At 39.8% G+C, this 20504-nt stretch overlaps 2 protein-coding genes across 3 annotated transcripts; one reads left to right on the plus strand and one right to left on the minus strand.

Annotated features, from left to right (window-relative positions):
• Positions 1–302: 302 nt before the first annotated feature.
• On the minus strand, positions 303–8771 carry mks1 (MKS transition zone complex subunit 1). Its single transcript, XM_046839695.1, has 18 exons — positions 8475–8771; positions 7522–7637; positions 7334–7386; positions 7084–7239; positions 6741–6838; positions 6522–6650; positions 5656–5760; positions 4943–5051; positions 4741–4797; positions 3432–3474; positions 3274–3336; positions 3114–3184; positions 2462–2531; positions 2257–2364; positions 2031–2164; positions 1188–1270; positions 985–1082; positions 303–508 (listed from the first exon to the last, which is right to left on the minus strand). The coding sequence occupies exons 1-18, from the start codon at positions 8549–8551 to the stop codon at positions 405–407; spliced, it is 1674 nt and encodes a 557-aa protein (XP_046695651.1). The 5' UTR covers positions 8552–8771; the 3' UTR covers positions 303–404.
• Positions 8252–14417, plus strand: mrm1 (mitochondrial rRNA methyltransferase 1 homolog (S. cerevisiae)). 2 transcript variants are annotated; one of them, XM_046839697.1, is made up of 6 exons: positions 8252–8359; positions 10855–11709; positions 11781–11874; positions 12757–12877; positions 13196–13315; positions 13435–14417. In XM_046839697.1, the coding sequence occupies exons 2-6, from the start codon at positions 10949–10951 to the stop codon at positions 13479–13481; spliced, it is 1143 nt and encodes a 380-aa protein (XP_046695653.1). In that variant the 5' UTR covers positions 8252–8359; positions 10855–10948; the 3' UTR covers positions 13482–14417. The 2 variants fall into 2 exon arrangements, with proteins under 2 accessions (XP_046695653.1, XP_046695652.1); XM_046839696.1 differs by lacking the exon at positions 8252–8359 and adding an exon at positions 9314–9482.
• Positions 14418–20504: the final 6087 nt, after the last annotated feature.

Below are 20504 nucleotides of genomic sequence, written 5' to 3' on the forward strand. Positions count from 1 at the left end.
CCCCTTAACAGATCAGTTGTATGAATGAGATAATTGTAAGTCGCTCTGGATAAAGATATATGTTTAATGTCATAAATGTAATGTTTATAAATCAGTATGATTTTTATGTAGTTATGCCAACGGCTTCTCATAGTTGTTTTTGGCGCACTCTGCTGGTCACTGTGCTGTAGCGCTTGGTGTTTGCAATGAATGTATTTTTAGTGGTGATCGTTTTATTCGTAATAATTTGACGCACCAACACGAACATTTAATTTTTTTACCATTTACTTTTAGCATTTGTCAAATAATAGTAAAAAAAAAAATTATAGAGGAAGAAAATTTAATATTGAAAAAGCACATCGTTATACAAAGTAGATTTGTATTCATTCATGTACAAAACTTTTTTTAACTCTTGATAAACATTTTCATGCTGAAGATTCATTGTCGAGTGGTCCAGCAGTATTAATCAGATCTCTGGGCAAACTCTCTCTGGCATCCTGCATTCGTTTACGAGCCCTCTGGAACGCCTCTGCACACACACACACACACACACACACACACACACACACACACACACACACACACAAACATTTATTTTACCTCCAGGATCCATTTACAACGTACAATACAATAACCGTACTTACACTAGATGGAGAAAAGTATGGGGACACCTGACTTTTCCAGCCATATGTGGTTCTCCAAACTGAGTTGGCACAAAGTTGGAGACACACAATGTATAGGATGGCATTACATTTCTCATTCAGTTGAACTAGGAGAACCAAACCTGATCTAGCCTGAAAATGCCCCTGTACACAAAGCCAGCTCTATAAAGATCTGCTTTACATGGGTTGAAGTGGAGTGTAAGATCTTTCCTATTCTAAAACTTAGACTAATATTATGCTTAGGTGTCCACAAACTTTAATCCAAATAATGTATATAAAGTACAATGTGAATGACTGCTGTGTCTGGTGCCATGTGTTAATGTATTTTGATACCACACTTCACCTAGCACATTATAAACAGATCCTTTCTGACTGTGGCCCCCCAGCTGGTCCAAAACAGTCTGACGTCTCTTCTTCAGAGCGCTGGCCTCCACAAATTCCCTGCGATAAAACAGAAACACACTCGCATTATAATAAAATTTTAAAAAAAAAGAAAATCTATTTACCTTAATACACACAAGCTTGTCTGATTTAAGAGAAGCCAACCGAGAATGCTGGATGCAGTTCAGGTTGAAAGTGACACTCCCTGTGGTCTGTGTGCGAAACCCAAACCGGCTCAGACGATCCCCCTGTATTAAGAAAATTCCACTGCATTACTATTTTTGTTACAATATTGAGTTACGATGGTTCGACTTGCGAATGTTTTCCATTTCACTATGACGACAAACTTGTACACCGATCAGGCATAAAATTATGACATCATATCATTATAACAGGTGAAGCGAATAACACTGATGATCTCTTCATCATGGCACCTGTTAGTGAGTGGGATATATTTTACAGCAAGTGAACATTTTGTCCTCAAAGTTAATGTATTAGAAGCAGGAAAAATAGACAAGCGTAAGGATTTGAGTGAGTTTGACAAGAGCCAAACTGTGATGTCTAGACGTCTGGGTCAGAGCGTCTCCAAAACTGCAGCTCTTGTGGGATGTTCCTGGTCTGCAGTGGTCAGTATCTATCAAAAGTGTTTCAAGGAAGGAACAGTGGTGAACCGGCGACAGGGTCATGTGCGGCCGAGGCTCATTGATGCACATGGGGAGCGAAGGCTGGTCCTTGTGGTCCGATCCAACAGACGAACTGAAGAAGTTAATGCTGTTGATGCTCGATGTGTAAGAACTGTTTTACAGTAGCATCAAAACGGGGACCAACACAATGATAGGCATGTGGTCATAATGTTATAGCTAAAACGGTGTATATACACTGTATAGTTTATACATTACCGTAGTAATGTAAAGTGGTTTACAACAGTAGAGTGATAACATCAAGTCCTCTTTAAATCTGGCTGCATCATACTAAGGGCACATGGTTGCTATATTTTGTCGGTCCTACCTTGAACGTTCCTGGTATTCTCACGTCACTGATGTCTTCGAGTTCAGGAGTGCCGCCAATAAAGAAGCGTCTCAGTTCAGCCATTGTGCCAAGCTTCAGGGGCCTCCAAGTGTGGCAGGTCACACTGTGAGACCCTAAAATACACACCCCATACAAAAAAACCCACATTCATGTTTTGAATGATCTCTCCCATAATCTCTTAAGACAAGTGGAAGAGAAGTCTTACCAGGCGTCGTGGGAATGACAATGTAGCCATAGCCCTCGGTTCTGTAGCGCTGCCAGGAGTCCAGGGAAAGAACCCTGAAGTAGAGCACAGGCCACTGAGGCAACGACTCTACAAGCAAACCCCAAAACAAATGATTAAAATAAGTGTTTGTTTTTTTTAGACAGCTCCATACTGTAAAGCCACACACACTGGAAAAATTACTTACCCTCGGATTCTACTTCATTCCTGAAGAAGGACTCAAAACTGAAGGGGTAGGAGAAGAAAGCTATATTCTCCTGGACAAAGAGCGCACAGACACACATTACCTTATCTATACGTCTAGCTATAGACTCTTAATATTAGATCATTGTAGCGGGTAATCCACTATCGAACAACCTCTAGATAATTGTATCAAAATGAAAAAGCAATTTTTTTTGTTTTTGTTCATCAGTTTTGCTAATTAAATGCTACAGAGTTGATTGCTGGAGCTATTGGCTATCAGAAGAATCCATACCGATAGTTTTTCCAGGTCTCCGGTCTGCTGTCATTACCAGAGCAGCTTGTAGAGGTGAATCACTGATGCCACGTGCTGTTTGTTTTTGCACGCGAGACAACGCGCTGCACGGAGTGCGCTATATTACATTTATCAATTACAATTTATTAATTTCATAATTATATGAATATATATTAACTAATATATCCATATTTCATTTAGTACATTTTAATGATTCAGTAGCGTGTTTAAAATGAACATGCAATAAAGCCAATCGCTCTTCCTTCGCTGAAGCTCGATACCAGTGTATAGAATATTTGTATTACTTACGATTATTTTAAACGTGTTAATTATGGCCATACCTTCTCTGTGATCTGGGTCTCACCTTGCCTATTGATCGTGTTCGGCATGTTTGAGTAACACCAGACAGGCTCTGAGACGGCACACTGGACCAGTCTAAAAGCAATCGAGATATAACACCGTGTTACTTACCTAACCACAATCATATAACACAGTAGAAATGAGAAATAAAATGTAACACTTACTGTTTGGCAGCTCCAGGATAAAGTGAACATATAAGTTGTCATACTCGTAGCCCTGTGCAGAAACTGGAAATAAAACAAGGGGTGGTGGGTTTGAGAAAGAAAACAGGACCCAAGACCAAAGCTATAGAAATTATGTTTGTGATTTTGGCAGTACTGACCTATCTCCCCGTTAACGATCAGACGAAGAAATCCCGCAGGTGGCTGCAATACGAAGAAATTGCAAAGCAAAGATGACTATAATAAGTAATGCTATTTCTGATACAACGTACACTATATTGCCAAAAGTATTGGGTCACCTGGTCATAAGAACGGTATGTGATTTTTAAGCATCGCATTCCACATTTAGTCCCAATTCCCTCTTATAATTCCTCCACTCCTCTGGAAAGATGTTGCACTAGATTTTGGATTGTGCTTATAGATATTTGTGTTCATCAGCCACAACAGTGTTACGAAAGGCAGGTACTGATGTAGGTGTTCAGTAGGGATGAGATCAGAGCTTTATAGTAGCAAGATCTTCCTTTCCAAAGCATGTAAATCATATACTCAAGGAGCTCACTTTGTGCACAGGGGCATCACCATGCTGGAACAGGTTTGGGTTTCCAAGTTCAAGTGAATGCTAAATTTTATTAGAGCGCATCTAAAGACGTCCTGTACAACTGAGTGCCTCCAGATTTGTGGTAACAGTTTGGAAAAGAACCACATATAGCAGGAAAGGTCAGGTGACCCAATAATTTTGGCAATATAGTATTATAGTAAATACAGTGTATGTGTAAATAGTAGGGGTGTAACAGTACATATATTCGTAAGAACCGGTTTCAATACGGGCCTTTTTAGTATGGTGCACATACATACCAAATGCGCACACACACACACACACACACACACACACACACACACACACACACACACACACACACACACACACACACAAACATTCATATCTGTATTCCCCAAATGGGGCCTGAACAAATGTTATCTAATTAATTACATTTTTCTATTTATTGAGTTCTATTTATTCCATTTATTTTGTGTTTATTTATTTGATTACTCAATTTAATCAATAACAAATAAAAAAAGTGTATTGCATTGATTTAATTTATTATATTACATTTTTTATGTTTTTTATTTAAACCAAACAGGCATTTTATTTAAAATTGTTTAAAACACTTGATGTTCACGAATTGTAATTATAGTAATTATAGTAAATAGCAAAAGTAATTATAGTTTAAAAAAAAGAAATGACCAGCAATTTTATTAGCTTTTAGCATTATTTTTGCTTTTCTTTTCTGTACTGAAATGAAACCGAACCGTGACCCAAGTCGTGAATTTTGCATACCGTTACATCCCTAATACACAATGAACTCGTCCGATGCGATATTTTTCAAAAGGAGAGCGTGGCAAAAGACCCACACTTTTATGTTTCTTAGTACACAGATTGTGGTCTATGCATTCGAATTCTTCTCGTACCATTTCGAAATCTTGTCCGACAAGGCTGCTGAGATAATCTTTATGACGGCTGTAAAGCTGTAGAGAGACACAGAGGCAGAGTTATCACACACACACACACACACACACACACACACACACACACACACACACACACACACACACACCTTAAATATTAACTATCAGTCCATCAAAATAATCCACTTCCACGGTACATGCTTACGTCTCTGTACATACGCTGCTCCCTCTGTTTCTCTTCAGCGCTTATGGGAACCGAGGCGTTCTCCAGGTAGAGCCGCCACACTTCTCTTCTTTCTCCCTCCGTCTCCAGCCTGGTGTCAGGGTCAAAACAGGTCAGGGAACTCTCATCCTAACTTTTTCATCATGAACGTGACTTGGACCTGCCTCTAAACTCCAATGTAGCTGAGCTTTTCACTCATATGTGGTTCTTCTCCAAAACTGTTACCACAAAGTTGGATGCATACAAAGACTTCTTCGGATGCAGTAGCATTTAATTTCCCTTTCGTTGAAACTAGGAGATCCAAACCTGTTCCATCATTTCAATGTCCCTGTGCACAAAGCCAGCTCAATGAAGAGATACTTTACATGGTTGGAGTGGAAGATCTCCTGCTATAGAGCTATAACCCAATAATCCTTTGGGATAAATTGGAATGCTGACTTGCACCCCAGACCTCCTCACCTCACCTACATCCGTACCTGACTTTACTAACACCCTTTGCCACACAAAATAATGGAACATCTTCCCAGAAGAGTGGAGGTTATTATAACAGCAATAGGGACCTGAGATGTCTTATGGTCAGGTGTCTATATACTTTCCCATGTGGTGTATATTTGGTGACACTCCATTTATTTCAAAACCAGATTATTCTGCATTGCTGCATGAGTCCAGTCCAGTAATGAGAACAGAGCACTTGCCTGTAGGGTCCTCTTCCATTGTTGAAGTCAGGTTTTACTGCAAGCACTCCGTTGCTGTCGGCTTTTATGGTGCACAGAACGTATTCGTTCTCCTTCAAACCCAGGCTGTTTAAGCAGTGACAAAAACAATGGCGTTAGCTGGAAGTCTGATGTACTTTTCATTAAAGGTCGACCGATAGTGGACTTTACCGATACCGATAGCTAGGTTGGATCGTACTTGCCGATAACCGATTAATCAACCGGTAATTTTAAAATGGATACTGGATTAAAAAAAAACAGCAAACAGAACACTTCATGTAAAATTGTTCTGAACTTTATTACAAAAACAAACTGTGCTGAATCATGAAAATGTACTATAAGAAATAAATATGAATATATGAATCATATAAATAAATGATACATTATAATTAATAAATATAATATAGCACTCTGTGCAGCGTGCAGTCTCACGTGTAAAAATTTACAGCATGTGATGTCAGTGATTCGCCTCTAGAGGCCGCTCTCGTACTGTATAACGAAAGCGGACCTTCTCAGTACCTCCAGCAACAAACACAACCCGGAAAAACTATCAGTATGGATATTTGCCGATAGCAGATGGTTCCAGAAATCAACTGTCAGTGCTGATTAAACCGATGAATCGGTTCGAGCTTTACTTTTTATTGTATACATCAGCACTCTATGTTTTGAGAGGTATCAGGTGAGTGTAGTCTGTTGAATGCGAGTGCAGAAAGATGTGCTGTGAATTGCTCCATGAATCACAAGCAAAAGAGGGGAAAGCGCTCAGTGTTTGCTAAACTGATCTGCTCATTCGTGCATGAGTTTGCACTCCCTAACAATGTATAACTGATCAGTTTTGAGTGACTCACTTCCCAGCAGGTCCCAAATCCGCCATGACGTGCATAGTCTGCATTGGTGTGTTGACAGTGTGGCTGCTCTTCACGAACTCTATGGATGGCTCCCATACTACCAAACGGGTCTTCGGAATGTTGGAGTCTCTGCAGAAATGGACAGCTATGGTTTTACATGGAACGTATCAGAGAATTGAAAGATCTCCATGCGACGTTGGTAAAGGGAACTGGACTTACGCTGGCCGTCTGTCCTGGCGTCTGTGCCTGACGTTTGCCATGCGCTCTGCCAGGAAGGTCGGCTTGCTCTGCGCCGGAGTTAGCAGACTCTGAGCTTGCTGCTCACATGATTATAAAACAAACAGGCCACCAGCCAATCAGCACACAACGTGGAAGAGGACTTGAAGCATCAGCCAATTCAATTCTATCATTATTTTGCTTTGCTTTTCAGTACAGCAGAAAAGTTTGGATCAGCAAGGTTCCAAAATATGATTGTTTTATCTAATTAATAGTCCTACAATTATGAATCCTTGATACTCAACTTAGATTCAAATGTATATATGATACAGAAGTCAATTCCCACCTCCTCCCAGTTGGTGAAGCGATCGAAGTCCGTGTAGGTGAAAATGCGCCGGTTGCGTCTTCTCTTACATCTTTCCGTTTCCATAATTTCGGCATGATACTGCTTCTCCAGCGGGGTCTGGCACAACGACTCGGTCTGGTACAGGTCCACTTCATACTAAAGGTTAGTACAATGAAAGAAAAATCAGTGCAAAAAATTTTTTATTCGAATTGCGTTAAAATACGTACAAATGTACTTCGCAACCTCGTACCTGGCTGAACAGCTTCTCCTGCCAGCCGACCACCAGCTCTTCCTCATCCCCAGCTGTGTGAAAGAAAAGAAACAAGAAATTTACATTTTTAACTAAACTCCAGATGAATCCTTACAGTACAGATAATATGCCTTATATATTGCGTCCAAAATGGAGTCATTCGGGATTAACTACTAAATTGCTTGTACCTGATCGTGCTTGGGAGATTAAAGGGTTGAGTTCGAGGACGCCTCGCTCCAGTTGTTGCTGCTGTTGTGGATGGTTTCTGAAAGCTGCTGCAGAGGTCACTCGCTCAATCCGGACTCTGTGTAAGTAATAAGTAAACGTATTCATCTACATTTCTACTTTGTCTTGCCTCGACCTAGAAGCTGTTTTTTATTCATCCACCTTTAATGACCTCTTTATGCTTTGGGAAAGATGGGGGACCAGAGGAACCTAGGGAGAACCTGGAGAAATGCCACACAGATATGGGGACAACATGAAGGACTCAGACAGAAACAGGATTTAAGCAAAACTTCAAAGCTGTGAGATGCCATCCATGATGTTTTCCAGACTTCCCATCTATTCAGTTTTGCTGTTCTTCTGGCATTTCGGGTTTCCTCCACATCCCAAAAACATGGTTTCAAGATGATTTCAAGCTAATCCTGACCAAAACCAAATACCATTGCCCATGGGCCATCAGAATCATTATTGCACATGAATATGCATTGAATTATTCAGTCATCACGTGTTGCCAGGTTCAAAGTATCCATCTGCTTTGATCCATCACTGTAAACAGAGCAGCCTTCATGTAACGTACAATAGATTTTGCTCAAAGCTGTTTTTTAACCAATCAGATTTTGACTTTGGCTTATTCCGAGGCCCGCTAGCAGGCGTCTAGTCATGTCGGCATTTTCACGTCCTTTGATTGGATGGTCAGAGAGCGCACTATTCACAGCACGCAAACCTGTAGTTTAAATCTGTAGCAAACTGCAGAAGCTCAAATGGATTATGTGGATTGATTCACCACTGAAATGCACGTGTGCGGTATGTATAAGGTTATTCCTTGGTCTCTGATGTGTTGTAATCAGCTTTCTGGTTGTCTAAAGATACCGCAACAGTTATGAATTTACGTCTAAGGTTTTACTAAAGACGTACAGACCTTATTTTGAGGTTTTTCACGGCATCCCGGGAGCGGTACACGACTTCCCCAGTATCAGTGCACCATCCGTCAGCCATTATTTCTGCTCCTACCCTGGGTTGTTGTGGATCTAGCTAGCTGAGGACCATGTCTAACACTACGACTATGCACTTTCTATACATTTGTTGAAATATGCAGCTATTCACAAACGCTTTTATTTCTTCATGCAACAGTTATTAGATAGCAAAGCGAATCAGACGCGTCCCGTTGCATAGTAACTACGGCTGGGACTCGAACTCAACTAAGAGTCGATTCTCCGATCACTCGCATTTCAGAGTCGACTCTGAAGCTTTGAGCAATTCACGTCCAGGCCTGCAGTGTCCTGTCTGAATCAATTCAGCTTTTAATATCATCATTATGACGCCACGGCTATAGAAATCATACATATTATACAGTAATAAAAACCTTGCAACTGCCAACATGAATCACTCAAAAAAAATTAAATTGAGAAATTAAGTCATTTTGTAATCCTATTTTTTCCTAATACGATATGTCATTTATATATTATATGATATTTATTATATTATTCTATACTTATTAAAAGGTGTTGAGGTGAAATAAATCGCTTCATGCTACATCAGAAAAACAATCTATAATTACAATTTACTACATAAATAAAATGTAATTTATATAATTAAAAAAAATCATTAATATAGACTCGACTCATGGAATCGACTTTGTTGATCGGAATCGACTCGGAGTCTGTCATCGGTAGACGAGAGTTTAGCCGGAAGTGTGTCGCGCGCATGCGCGCCAATGGCTGCGGGCGTTCTGTTTGTGTGATCATAACACTGACCAGGAATCAGTATTAAGAAACGGGCCGTAGTCAGTGAGGCGTATAGGCGGTGGTTAAAGCTGATCTAGGAACGGTAGAGCGGAAGTTTCCGCAAACCAGAGCGCACATGCTGTTAATGTGGAACTGAATGCGACAGAGGTTCCTGCAAGGGAAATGTGAAGCTTTAAACTTAGGTACGTTTCTGTTGAAGTTTGTGTAGATGTAACATTGAGATTGTGTAGATGTAACATTGAGATTTTGTAGATGTAACATTGAGATTTTGTAGATGTAACATTGAGATGTATAGATGTAACATTGAGGTCTGTGTAGATGTAACATTGAGGTTTGTGTAGATGTAACATTGAGGTTTGTGTAGATGTAACATTGAGGTTTGTGTAGATGTAACATTGAGGTTTGTGTAGATGTAACATTGAGGTTTGTGTAGATGTAACATTGAGGTTTGTGTAGATGTAACATTGAGGTTTGTGTAGATGTAACATTGAGGTTTGTGTAGATGTAACATTGAGGTTTGTGTAGATGTACCAGTGAGGTTTGTGTAGATGTAACATTGAGGTCTGTGTAGATGTAACATTGAGGTCTGTGTAGATGTAACATTGAGGTCTGTGTAGATGTAACATTGAGGTCTGTGTAGATGTAACATTGAGGTCTGTGTAGATGTAACATTGAGGTCTGTGTAGATGTAACATTGAGTTTGCGTAGCTGTAACATTGAGGTCTGTGTAGATGTAACATTGAGTTTGCGTAGATATAGCATTGAGGTTTGTGTAGATGTAACATTGAGGTCTGTGTAGATGTAACATTGAGGTCTGTGTAGATGTAACATTGAGGTCTGTGTAGATGTAACATTGAGGTCTGTGTAGATGTAGCATTGAGGTCGCGTAGATGTAGCATTGAGGTCTGTGTAGATGTAACATTGAGGTCTGTGTAGATGTAGCATTGAGGTCTGTGTAGATGTAACATTGAGGTCTGTGTAGATGTAACATTGAGGTCTGTGTAGATGTAACATTGAGGTCTGTGTAGATGTAACATTGAGGTTTGTGTAGATGTAGCATTGAGGTCTGTGTAGATGTAGCATTGAGGTCGTAGATGTAGCATTGAGGTCTGTGTAGATGTAGCATTGAGGTCTGTGTAGATGTAGCATTGAGGTCTGTGTAGATGTAGCATTGAGTTTGCGTAGATGTAGCATTGAGGTCTGTGTAGATGTAGCATTGAGGTCTGTGTAGATGTAACATTGAGGTCTGTGTAGATGTAACATTGAGTTTGCGTAGATATAGCATTGAGGTTTGTGTAGATGTAACATTGAGGTCTGTGTAGATGTAACATTGAATACATTGAGGTCTGTGTAGATGTAACATTGAGGTCTGTGTAGATGTAACATTGAGGTTTGTGTAGATGTAACATTGATGTAACATTGAGGTCTGTGTAGATGTAACATTGAGTTTGTGTAGATGTACCATTGAGGTTTGTGTAGATGTAACTGCTGTATTGGTGTTGGTGAATTTGTGTAAAGTTGTGTGGATTTTCTTTAATTATCTGCTTTGTCCAGGTTCTGGAAATCCTGTCCTCCAAATTGACAACAAAAAGGAGTCAATTTGCATCTAAGAGTTTTGCTGCATCCCAGTGATTTTGAGTTCATAAAAATGTGGACAGCTGCCTGTAGATTCTCACGTCTTATTCAAAACAACACAAATTTGGAGGTAAATGCACTGTATCACAACTCCAAAAATGTCTTCGGTCCAAAAGACCCTGGTTTGAAGGTTTCTCAGCGGGTAAGGCGCAACCCTATCAAGTCCTCAGGTCGTCTTTCCAGAAGCGTTTATCCTTCTACGGAATCATCAGGTGATGATGGGGCATCTGGATCTGTGCGCAGTGTCTCCTCCGAACTCCAGAAGCTCAGCTTGGAGGACTTCAGAAAGCCAGAACCAGAGCCTCAGAAGCCACCTAAGAGAGTCAAGAACAGCGTCACTGACGCCCGTCTCCAGAAAGAGAATCGAGACGAGTTGGTGTTTGGGGTTGGCCCTTGTTTACTAGCCTTGACTCTGGGGAAACGTAAGCTTGCTCAGCTTTTTGTGCAGCGCAGGGAAGGAGCTCAGAGGAACTCTGTGGAGAATGTTTGTGACGCAGCGGTCAAGCGAGGAGTTCCGATTAAGCATATCACTAAGAGGGAGATGGAGAAGATGGTCGGTGGTGCGGTCCACCAGGGATTGTGCCTTCAAGCCAGTCCATTGAGTTTCCTCACTGAGGAGAAATCCAGCTGTCAGCAGAATAATCGGCAATCTGGAAAACCCAGTCCACTGTGGCTTGTCCTAGATGGGGTCCAGGATCCGATGAACCTCGGTTCCATTCTCCGCTCTGCATATTTTCTTGGAGTGGACAGAGTAGCTAGTAGCATTCGCAACAGGTAAACTTTTGATTTGTTCCTCAGCTTTGCACCATCATTTGCATGATAATAAAAGTGCTATTCTCTCTCAGCTGTCCGTTAACTCCAGTGGTGAGCAAAGCCAGCTCAGGAGTGATGGAGCTCATGGATGTATATGGCTATAAGAACTTGGCTGACATTGTAAAGGTGATTCTTCTTTGCTTTTTCTCTTTTAGCATGCAATCAATGGGCTGAACTTCATATTTTAGACTCTAGAGGGCAGGCACGGATAATTTTCACTTACCCCATTACCACGGGTCCCCCACACTTTTTTCTGTAAGGGGCCGTTTTCTTGATTAGTTTATTATTTTGTTCTGCGCCGTACACACACGAGCGTTACTTTTCAAGACATATATCGCCTATTAAAAGAGCCTAATTACTATCAATGACATTTCCCATATTCATTGCTATTTAAATGAAAACATTTACTTACTTATGCATATGCATAATTAGGCTACGTTAATAACCAGAGGTCGACCGATGGTGGAAAAAAAAATACTCTCCATTTAAAATGTAAAAAATTTATTACAAAAAAACCTAAATAATAAAAACGTGGGAAAGGAAATCAATCTGAATATATTCATCAATAAATATTATTAGATATTTATTAAATTCTAAAATATAAATATTATATAGCGCTCTCTGTGCAGGGCAAAAAAAGTGTCACGTGTAAAAAACTAATCAAAAAACAAAAATAAGCGGCATGTGGCGTCACTGATTCGCCTCTAGATGTCGCTCTTGTAATGACAGCGGTAAGGAAGCCGAAAACAGCACCGATATGTGTAGTTCCAGCAATCAACTATCGGTGCCTCGACCTCTGTTAATAACTAAGCGAGATTTTAGTTTGAAGCCAATCTTTATTATTAAATAGAGATATGCTATGAGTAAAACATATATTTAAACATTTAATTTAACAAAATATGTCTCTGGCATTGTTCAGAGGGCCGTTCCAAAAGTGGGGGCCGTAGTTTGGGGACCCTGCACTAGACCCTGTCTCTAACAAAACGAAACTCTGTACGCACTTTGCAGATAAAACTCAATCAAGGGTGGAAAGCAGTCGGCACTATCGGTTCTGAAGAGACGAGCTCTGGAGTCCCTGTTGTTCCATGTTCCGACTTCAAGATGTCCAAACCTACGCTGTTGCTAATGGGTATGTGTGTCCAGCTCTCGGTAATATCTTATGCGGTTCTCCTTCAGGTACAGATGCACCGTACCTGAAGGAGAACCTTCAGGACTCCTCCAAAGAAGAATACTGGTAGTTGAATTGCTACCAAACTGGCAACCCAACCAAGGTGTACTTTTGCTTCTTTCCCAGTCTTCCTAAGTTCTGGGTTCACCATGACCCTGACCAGCTGAATGAATGAATGAATCGGATTAAACCATCGGATTTTGGATGAAGATTATTAAATATTCTGATGTGTCTGTATTGAAATTCCATCTGACTAAGAACACGTGGCTACTGTTTTAGGTGGCGAGGGTTTCGGGTTGTCTCCTGAGCTACGTGAGCTGTGCGAAGTCTTCCTTACTGTTCCTTCCAGAGGAGACCTTCACCCAGCCGTGGACTCGCTCAACGTCTCTGTAGCCACAGGTGCACAATTTTCCCCTACATTAGCACTTAAACACATGGCAAAGCTGAAATTTAGAGGATTTAGGACACAGCCATCAAGATACTGATTTGTTACTCTGATATTTTTTTCTCCTTGGCAGGCATCCTACTGCATTCTCTTCTCTCATCATGTAGAACTGGCCAATAAGAATAATGATGATCATGATGGTGGTGTATTTACTCGCCCTGCCTCCCTGTGGCGCTTAATGACTGGATTAGTTCATCAATTAGCCATCAGCTAATTGACCCTAGAGAACTCATCGATCAGAAAGCAGAGACCTGGGAGGACTTCTCGACTGCCGGTCGGACCTCAGCCAACTCCGGGTGGAACCGGCGGAGCGGTAACTGTTACGGCTCGGCCATCAGATGCGTACGAGAGAAACGTGAATATATTTGAACAAACACGTGAATGGAAATCTTGCGTTTCCTCTCTGAGAATCTGCATCAACACCAGTATCACTATTTTTATTATAATTTTTTCTCAGCAGGTGGCACTGTAAGTCAGCACTCCTCTATTATGACAGGCGTTTATCCTGGGCATCTTTTTTTTTTTTTCTTCTTCTTCTTCTTTGTATGATGTTTAAAGCTTAGCCAGGGATAATCCCAGGCCACCAACGAGCAAAAAAACTAAATCTGAGCAAAAAAACTTCAGCTTCTCGGGTGACTCGGAGGGGTGGAGGAGGGGGTTACAGAACGGGACGGTTCACAATTAAAGTAAAACGGGGGAGCGGGACAGGACGATTAACCCGCTAATGCTATAGACCATTAGACCTCTCCGTCTTACTCTCTTTTTTAGCCTCGAGCCAGATCGGGGAGAATGGGACATTAGACGAGACGGTTTAATGTAATGACCCATTCTGTGATTTTTACAAGGCAGAATGATTTGCAGCAGCAAGCGGGGACGACGGATCCTCCTCAGATTTGTCAAGATTTGCACAAAATGGATTTTTTTTTTCTCGCCCGCCAGACCCCAAATTCTAATTTTTTGTCCTTTTTTTTTTTTTTTTTTTTTTTTTTTTAATCAAAGCTATTTATTAATCTAGACACCAGAGGTGTCGCTATTAATAAAAACAAATAAGCCTGATGTGTGATCTTTCAGTCTATCAAGACCGCCAAAGTCGGACGAAATATCGGACAGGATGAGGGTGCTTCTAATCGTACGCGCGCAAAACGCGTAATAGCGCCGCAATTACCAACTTAAAAAAAAGCAATCAGTCGGAGATGACAAGATTTTAAAATATAACACGAAAGCTGACAGGTTGGTGCTTTGGAGTTCATTTGCGTCACAATTTTTCATTTTGCTCTCCAGTTTAAAGCCTTTTTATATGATGTTATTCGAATCCAGCACTGCTTTCGAATCCTTGATTCTGATTGGATGGAAAGTTCCAACAGTAGATTAGCGCTAACTATATTTTATGGACAAAAGTATTAGGACACCAGGCATCCACATGGTTTTTTACCAAACTGTTACCACAAAGTTGAAAGCACACAATTGTACCCATGTGGCTGAATGAATCTCGCACAAATCTCCACAAAACCACTTCAAATTGTAAAACATCTTAGCAGAAGAGTGGAGGTTTTTATAACAGCAAATGGAGACTCAATGTGGGATGGGATGTTCAAAAAGGAGCACATACCAAACCTTATAGTCAGGTGTCTACTGACGTCTGTCCATACAGTGTACGAGTGATAAACAGCATCCGTCCTTATTTAAGCACTCAGTTATTGATTTCTTTTTTTCTACAACAGCATGCGAAAGAATCTAAAAGCTCCCATGTGCTCGGTTTCTCTCTTTTTGTCTTTCTTTCATTAATACATTCGTTCAATTTATACATTTTCTTTATTTATACATTCCTTCTTGCTTCCTTTCTTTTCTTTCTTACTTTCTTTCTTCAATCATACTTTCTTTCTTTCTTTTTTTCTTTAAAATAGAACTGTTATATCTTTGATGACTCTACCTGGGTTTGGTGTGTATGAGTGGTCTGAAATACAGTACTGGAAACAACAGGGTCATCAAGTGAAGACGTTCATATGACCCGAGTTGAGTATCTGCTCATTCCTCAGTGCAGTCTGAATTCCTTATCCAGAGTAACTTACATTTCTCTCATTAATACACTAAGGGTTAAGGGCCATGCACAAGGGCCCAGAAAAAGTCCAACATCTTAACCACTGCTTTATAAAGTTACCGTACCATGGCAGCTAACGAAGCAATCTTCTGACACTGATAAGCACTGATTGAGTCTGATATGAATGTATTTGTGAGATTTAGTGAATAACTGCTAGTTCACTTGGACCTGTATGGTGAAGTCATTCACATACAAAAATGAAACAGTGGGTAATTATTAATATGGTGATTCTATGAGGGGACACATATTGGAAGGAGTTTTTGGAAGGAGTCTCCAATGTCAGAGATCTGTGACGGTTATCAGTAACCACAAGTTTTAAAACCGATTCTGCAAAGTCAGCATTTTTTTTTTTTTTCATAATTTTTAGGAAAATAAAAACAAATGTTCCTGTTTCCAAGTATATATGACTAAAAACATCCCTTTGTTTTATTCCTTCCATATCACATCCTTCCATATCGACCTTTCCTTTAAACCCTTTCAAATAACATGCTGTATCTGGAAATAACATTTCGTAACATGATCATTTATACCGATCCGGAACTCATGTAGCTTTCTCAATCATGCTATACCGTCAGACCAATATATCACCCCATCCCAACCACCCCACCCTTCTCTCCCAGTCCCCGGGTCTCATTCATACGGTCGCAACTCCAGTATTTTTACTCCCGTGTGCTAAATGAGGCAAAATCTCTCCCGCAAATAAAAATTCATCATAAATTTTAGACGTCAGTGTTTTAGTTCATTACGGATGGTGAGTTATTAGCTAATTTGCCTGAGCGAAATTTCTGGGGAGGATTGACAGAGCCGGCGTCTCATTATTGTGCTAAATGCAGGGTCCAGGCTTGGAGAAAGATTAGAGTGATAAGGAAGGAGCGGTGCAATGGGCAAATCTTTCTTCTGCTGTTTTTTTTTCTCTCAAATTATGTGTGTGTGTGTGTGTGTGTGTATATATATATATATTAGTTTTTTGCTGTACTTCCAGTGCCCACTTTACATATTCCTGAAATCATAAGCATTCTTTTACTTCTAGAAGCACAAATTGTTTCCATCGTTCTGTCTTATTTTATTACAACTACCATTACAAACCATTACAGAATGGTTTTATGGCATAGTGTCCATGCATACAGCATTTAATCATCACCAAACAAAAGATGACTATGGGAATTTGTACTCAACATTTTTTCCTAACGCACCCAACAGGTGTCCAGTAGAAACCAACATGTGATCTACAAGTTGCCAAAGGTTATTTTTATGTCCTTAGTGGTATCAAACGCGGCATGTCTTCCATAGAGGACAACAAATTCCAAACAGATCTACAGACAGCATTACGATTTCAATTAAAACAATTACATTCTAACCATTCAAACCATTTTAAATTCTATTGTTTTTCATGGTATCATTTGTTTCAAAATGATCGCAAGTATAGGTAATAAATTGTAAAACTGTCAGCTGTCATTATTATCACAAATTAGAGCATGCAGTTGTTCAAAAACGTTCATGCCTAAGATATTCTGTGGCATACATTCTTTCTTTCTTTCTTTCCTTCTTTTTTTCTTTTTTCTTTCTTCATACATTCATATTCTTTCTTTCTTTCTTTCTTTCTTTCTATCTTTCTTTTTCTTATTTCATACATTCTTTTTCTTTCTTCATACTTTCTTTTTCTTCATACATTCACATTCCTTCTTTCTTTCTTTCTTTCTTTTTCATTATTATCACAAATAGAGCATGCAGTTGTTCAAAAGCGTTCATGCCTAAGATATTCTGTGGCATACTTTTTCTTTTTCTTTCTTTCTTTCTTTCTTTCTTTCTTTCTTTCTTTCTTTCTTTCTTTCTTTCTTTCTTTCTTTCTTCATACATTCCTTTCTTTCATTCTTTCTTTTTCTTATTTCATACATTCTTTCTTTTTTCTTTATTCATTCTTTTTTCTTTTTTCATACATTCATTTTCTTTTTTCATACATTCTTCCTTCATACTTTCTTTCTTTCTTCATTCTTTCTTTCTTTCTTTCTTTAATTAAATTAAACTGTTATATCTTTGATGACTCTACCTGGGTTTGGTGTGTATGAGTGGTCTGAAATACAGTACTGGAAACCACAGGATCATCAAATGAAGAAGTTCATATGACCTGAGTTGAGTATCTGCTCATTCCTCAGTGCAGTCTGAACGATGCTAAATTGCTTAAAATGCCTGGTCCAGTTACTGCATTCGGCAGACTTCCTTATCCAGACAATAAATTGTAAAACTGTCCGCTGTCATTATTATGGAGAATAGAGCATGCAGTTGTTCGAAAGCGTTCATGACATGAAGATATCCTGTGGCGAGCACGAGGAGCTTTTGCTGGCCTCTTTCTGCTTTGGACCGTGGTATATAAGCAAGCTAGAGGGGAATTTAAATAAACAGATTAATAAAATATTTCAATATTTTATTGACTCGCCTGTTCCCACCCCCTCACCACCACTCGATGAAATGTGTTTTAATTGTTTTAAAAAATGGTTTTAATTCTGAACTTGTTTAAGTTTACTTAAAGATCATGACTCACTTTAATACATTTGCCAAGGCTACAGTATGTTAAACTGAGATTGTACCTCGCAAAACAAAAACTTTAACAAGTGATGTCTTGAATCCAGTGAAATTGATCTTGTATTTTCCAGTAGAGGATTACAACAAACCTAAACCTTTTTTCGGTGTGTCTATTTGTAGGCACAAATAGCTTTAAATTTGACTTCTTTCTCCACATAAATTCTTAAAATCAGCAAAATTATTTGGCGAAAACTTGATTTTAGAAACACAAACCTCTAGGAATGGTCTTCTATTGGGTTTAGTGTAGTCGTGTAATGGGAAAATCTGATCAATTTGATTATATTCCAGATATTTGCAGGTGATAAGGTGTTATCTTTCCTGTGAAGGTCTTGAGCTTTTTTTCCCCAGTATATACACTCTGCCTTTACTATTGAAATCTTCCTTTCACCCCTAAGATAGAATCCTGGTTAGATAGAATATTATTACTTCAAGAAGAAACATGCAGTGAGTCATTTCTTTTACATGATTGCTTTTTGCCTGTCTTTCCCCTGTCATGTCTGAAGTGTTCTTCAACGTTCTCTTTCGATTCCTGCTTCATAAATCCAGGTTTAACGTTTTAACCCAGTGCTCGCTCTTCCTTAGCCTTTCCCGGAGGCTTTGGATTAGAGACGTGAGCGCAGCCCTGCTGTTTTGGGTGTGTTTGGGTGCCGTCACTGAGAGCAGCGGTCCAGGGAAACCATTTGGCACAAAACAAAGACACTGTTGGCAGTCATTTCCTCCTCTCTCTCTCGCTCTCTCGCTCACACCCTTCCTCTGTTTTCCATGCCTGCAGGAGGTGAGGCCTTCCCTAATGTGCCAAATTACTGAAACACTTGTAAACAAATACTGGCTGGATTGATGCCATGCAGCAGGATTTTAGCACTAAAATTATACTCCGCAGCTCACATGCTGCTCTCTGACTGTACAGGCCATTAGTTATCATTTCACCATGACATCTTTAGTTCATTAGCATAATTATGCTCATCTATCTATCTATCTATCTATCTATCTATCTATCTATCTATCTATCTATCTATCTATCTATCTATCTATCTATCTATATTTTATAATGTACAAAATTATTATTTATATCTATATCTATATCTATATAATATATGAATAATGGCTGTATATTGAGTTGTTTTTTCGAGGATAGTAAATCTGTACTGCTATACAAGCTGCACATTGACTAATATATATATATTAGCCACAAGATCGTTATTACAGTCAGGTACTGATGTAGGTGAGGTGAGGAGGCCTGGGGTGCAGTCAGCCTTCACATTCATCCCCAAGAGGTTCAGCAGGGTTGAGTTCAGAGCTCCATATCAGGCCACTAAAAGTCTTCAACCCTTTCAACCAGATCTTCATGGAGCCGGCTTTGTGCGCAGGGGTATTGTCATGCTGGAACATGTTTCATTCTTCTGTTTCCATTGCAGGTAAAAATCCATGCTAATATAAAATTGTGTTCCTCCAACTTTGTGCTAAGAATTTGGGGAAGAATTACATATGGCTGATATGGTCATGTATTTTATATAAGGTCTTTTATGTTATATAACGTAACAGCACGCTTGCTTAAATATTGATCAATTCAGGTTAAAGACGAAGAGCTGTTGTGTAATTCGAAGTTTTAGAAGCATGCAAGCCACTATGTGTGTTTATGTGTGTGAAAGAGAGAGAGAGAGAGAGTATGTGTGTGTGTGTGTGTGATGGTTAAACGGTAATGCAGCATGACACCTCTGAAATGAGACGGTGGTTGCCATGGCAAAGAGCCAGAAGCTCTCTCGGAGGGTGACCGGTGTGCGCCGTAAATGATGTTTGATTAGTATTTAGATTGTGCGCCTTTACACTTCTCCGTCTGGGAGCGCCAGACTGAGCGCTAGCTCTAAAGCTAAATATAACAATAAACAACACTTTACACACAACCACAGTGCCGATTTCACAGGTGTCTTTCAAGGGTTAGTTGAGAATTCGTTGCTTTTTATACATGTCCACCGTCTATTCTAAGGTTCTAGCGAGTAACCTGAGAGAATTCTAATACATCAGGAAATGTGTCTGGCAATATCACACCACTTTGTCATCGATCGATTGATTCCCAGTACCACAACACCCTGTGGTAACAAACCGGGTCGAAGTGGTCTAAAGCAGGTGGAAGTATTTGATCCATTTATGAGAAATTTTTGCATTGATAAATCACATTACGGGCCAAGGGTCACTTTGCTGTATGAAATGCATGCTAATTGCCCAAACAATGTGTAATTGAATCCAATACGGTGGCAGGAAGAGCAAAATGCAGCTCGGTCAGGTGGAAACGAAGCGGATGGGACTGCAGGTGCAGCGTAATGCTGATGGTGTTTGAATGTTTGACAAATCGATAAAAGACACGGTCAATAGTCATAACAGAGACTCCGCACACACACACACACACACACACACACAGACATGGCTACCAGCACAGCATTGTGGTCAAGAGAGGCTGCAGCTGAAGT

The sequence above is a fragment of the Silurus meridionalis genome, chromosome 25 (assembly GCF_014805685.1).
Source record: "Silurus meridionalis isolate SWU-2019-XX chromosome 25, ASM1480568v1, whole genome shotgun sequence".
NCBI lineage: Eukaryota > Metazoa > Chordata > Actinopteri > Siluriformes > Siluridae > Silurus > Silurus meridionalis.

Coding starts and splice junctions, on each gene's coding strand:
- mks1 (XM_046839695.1), bottom strand. CDS start 8,551: ATGGCTGACGGATGGTGCACTGATACTGGGGAAGTCGTGTACCGCTCC. Junction 3,475..4,740: donor TCGGACAAGATTTCGAAATG/GTACGAGAAGAA, acceptor TTCGTATTGCAG/CCACCTGCGGGATTTCTTCG. Junction 3,185..3,273: donor TATCCTGGAGCTGCCAAACA/GTAAGTGTTACA, acceptor GATTGCTTTTAG/ACTGGTCCAGTGTGCCGTCT.
- mrm1 (XM_046839697.1), top strand. CDS start 10,949: ATGTGGACAGCTGCCTGTAGATTCTCACGTCTTATTCAAAACAACACA. Junction 11,710..11,780: donor GCTAGTAGCATTCGCAACAG/GTAAACTTTTGA, acceptor ATTCTCTCTCAG/CTGTCCGTTAACTCCAGTGG. Junction 12,878..13,195: donor ACCTACGCTGTTGCTAATGG/GTATGTGTGTCC, acceptor CTACTGTTTTAG/GTGGCGAGGGTTTCGGGTTG.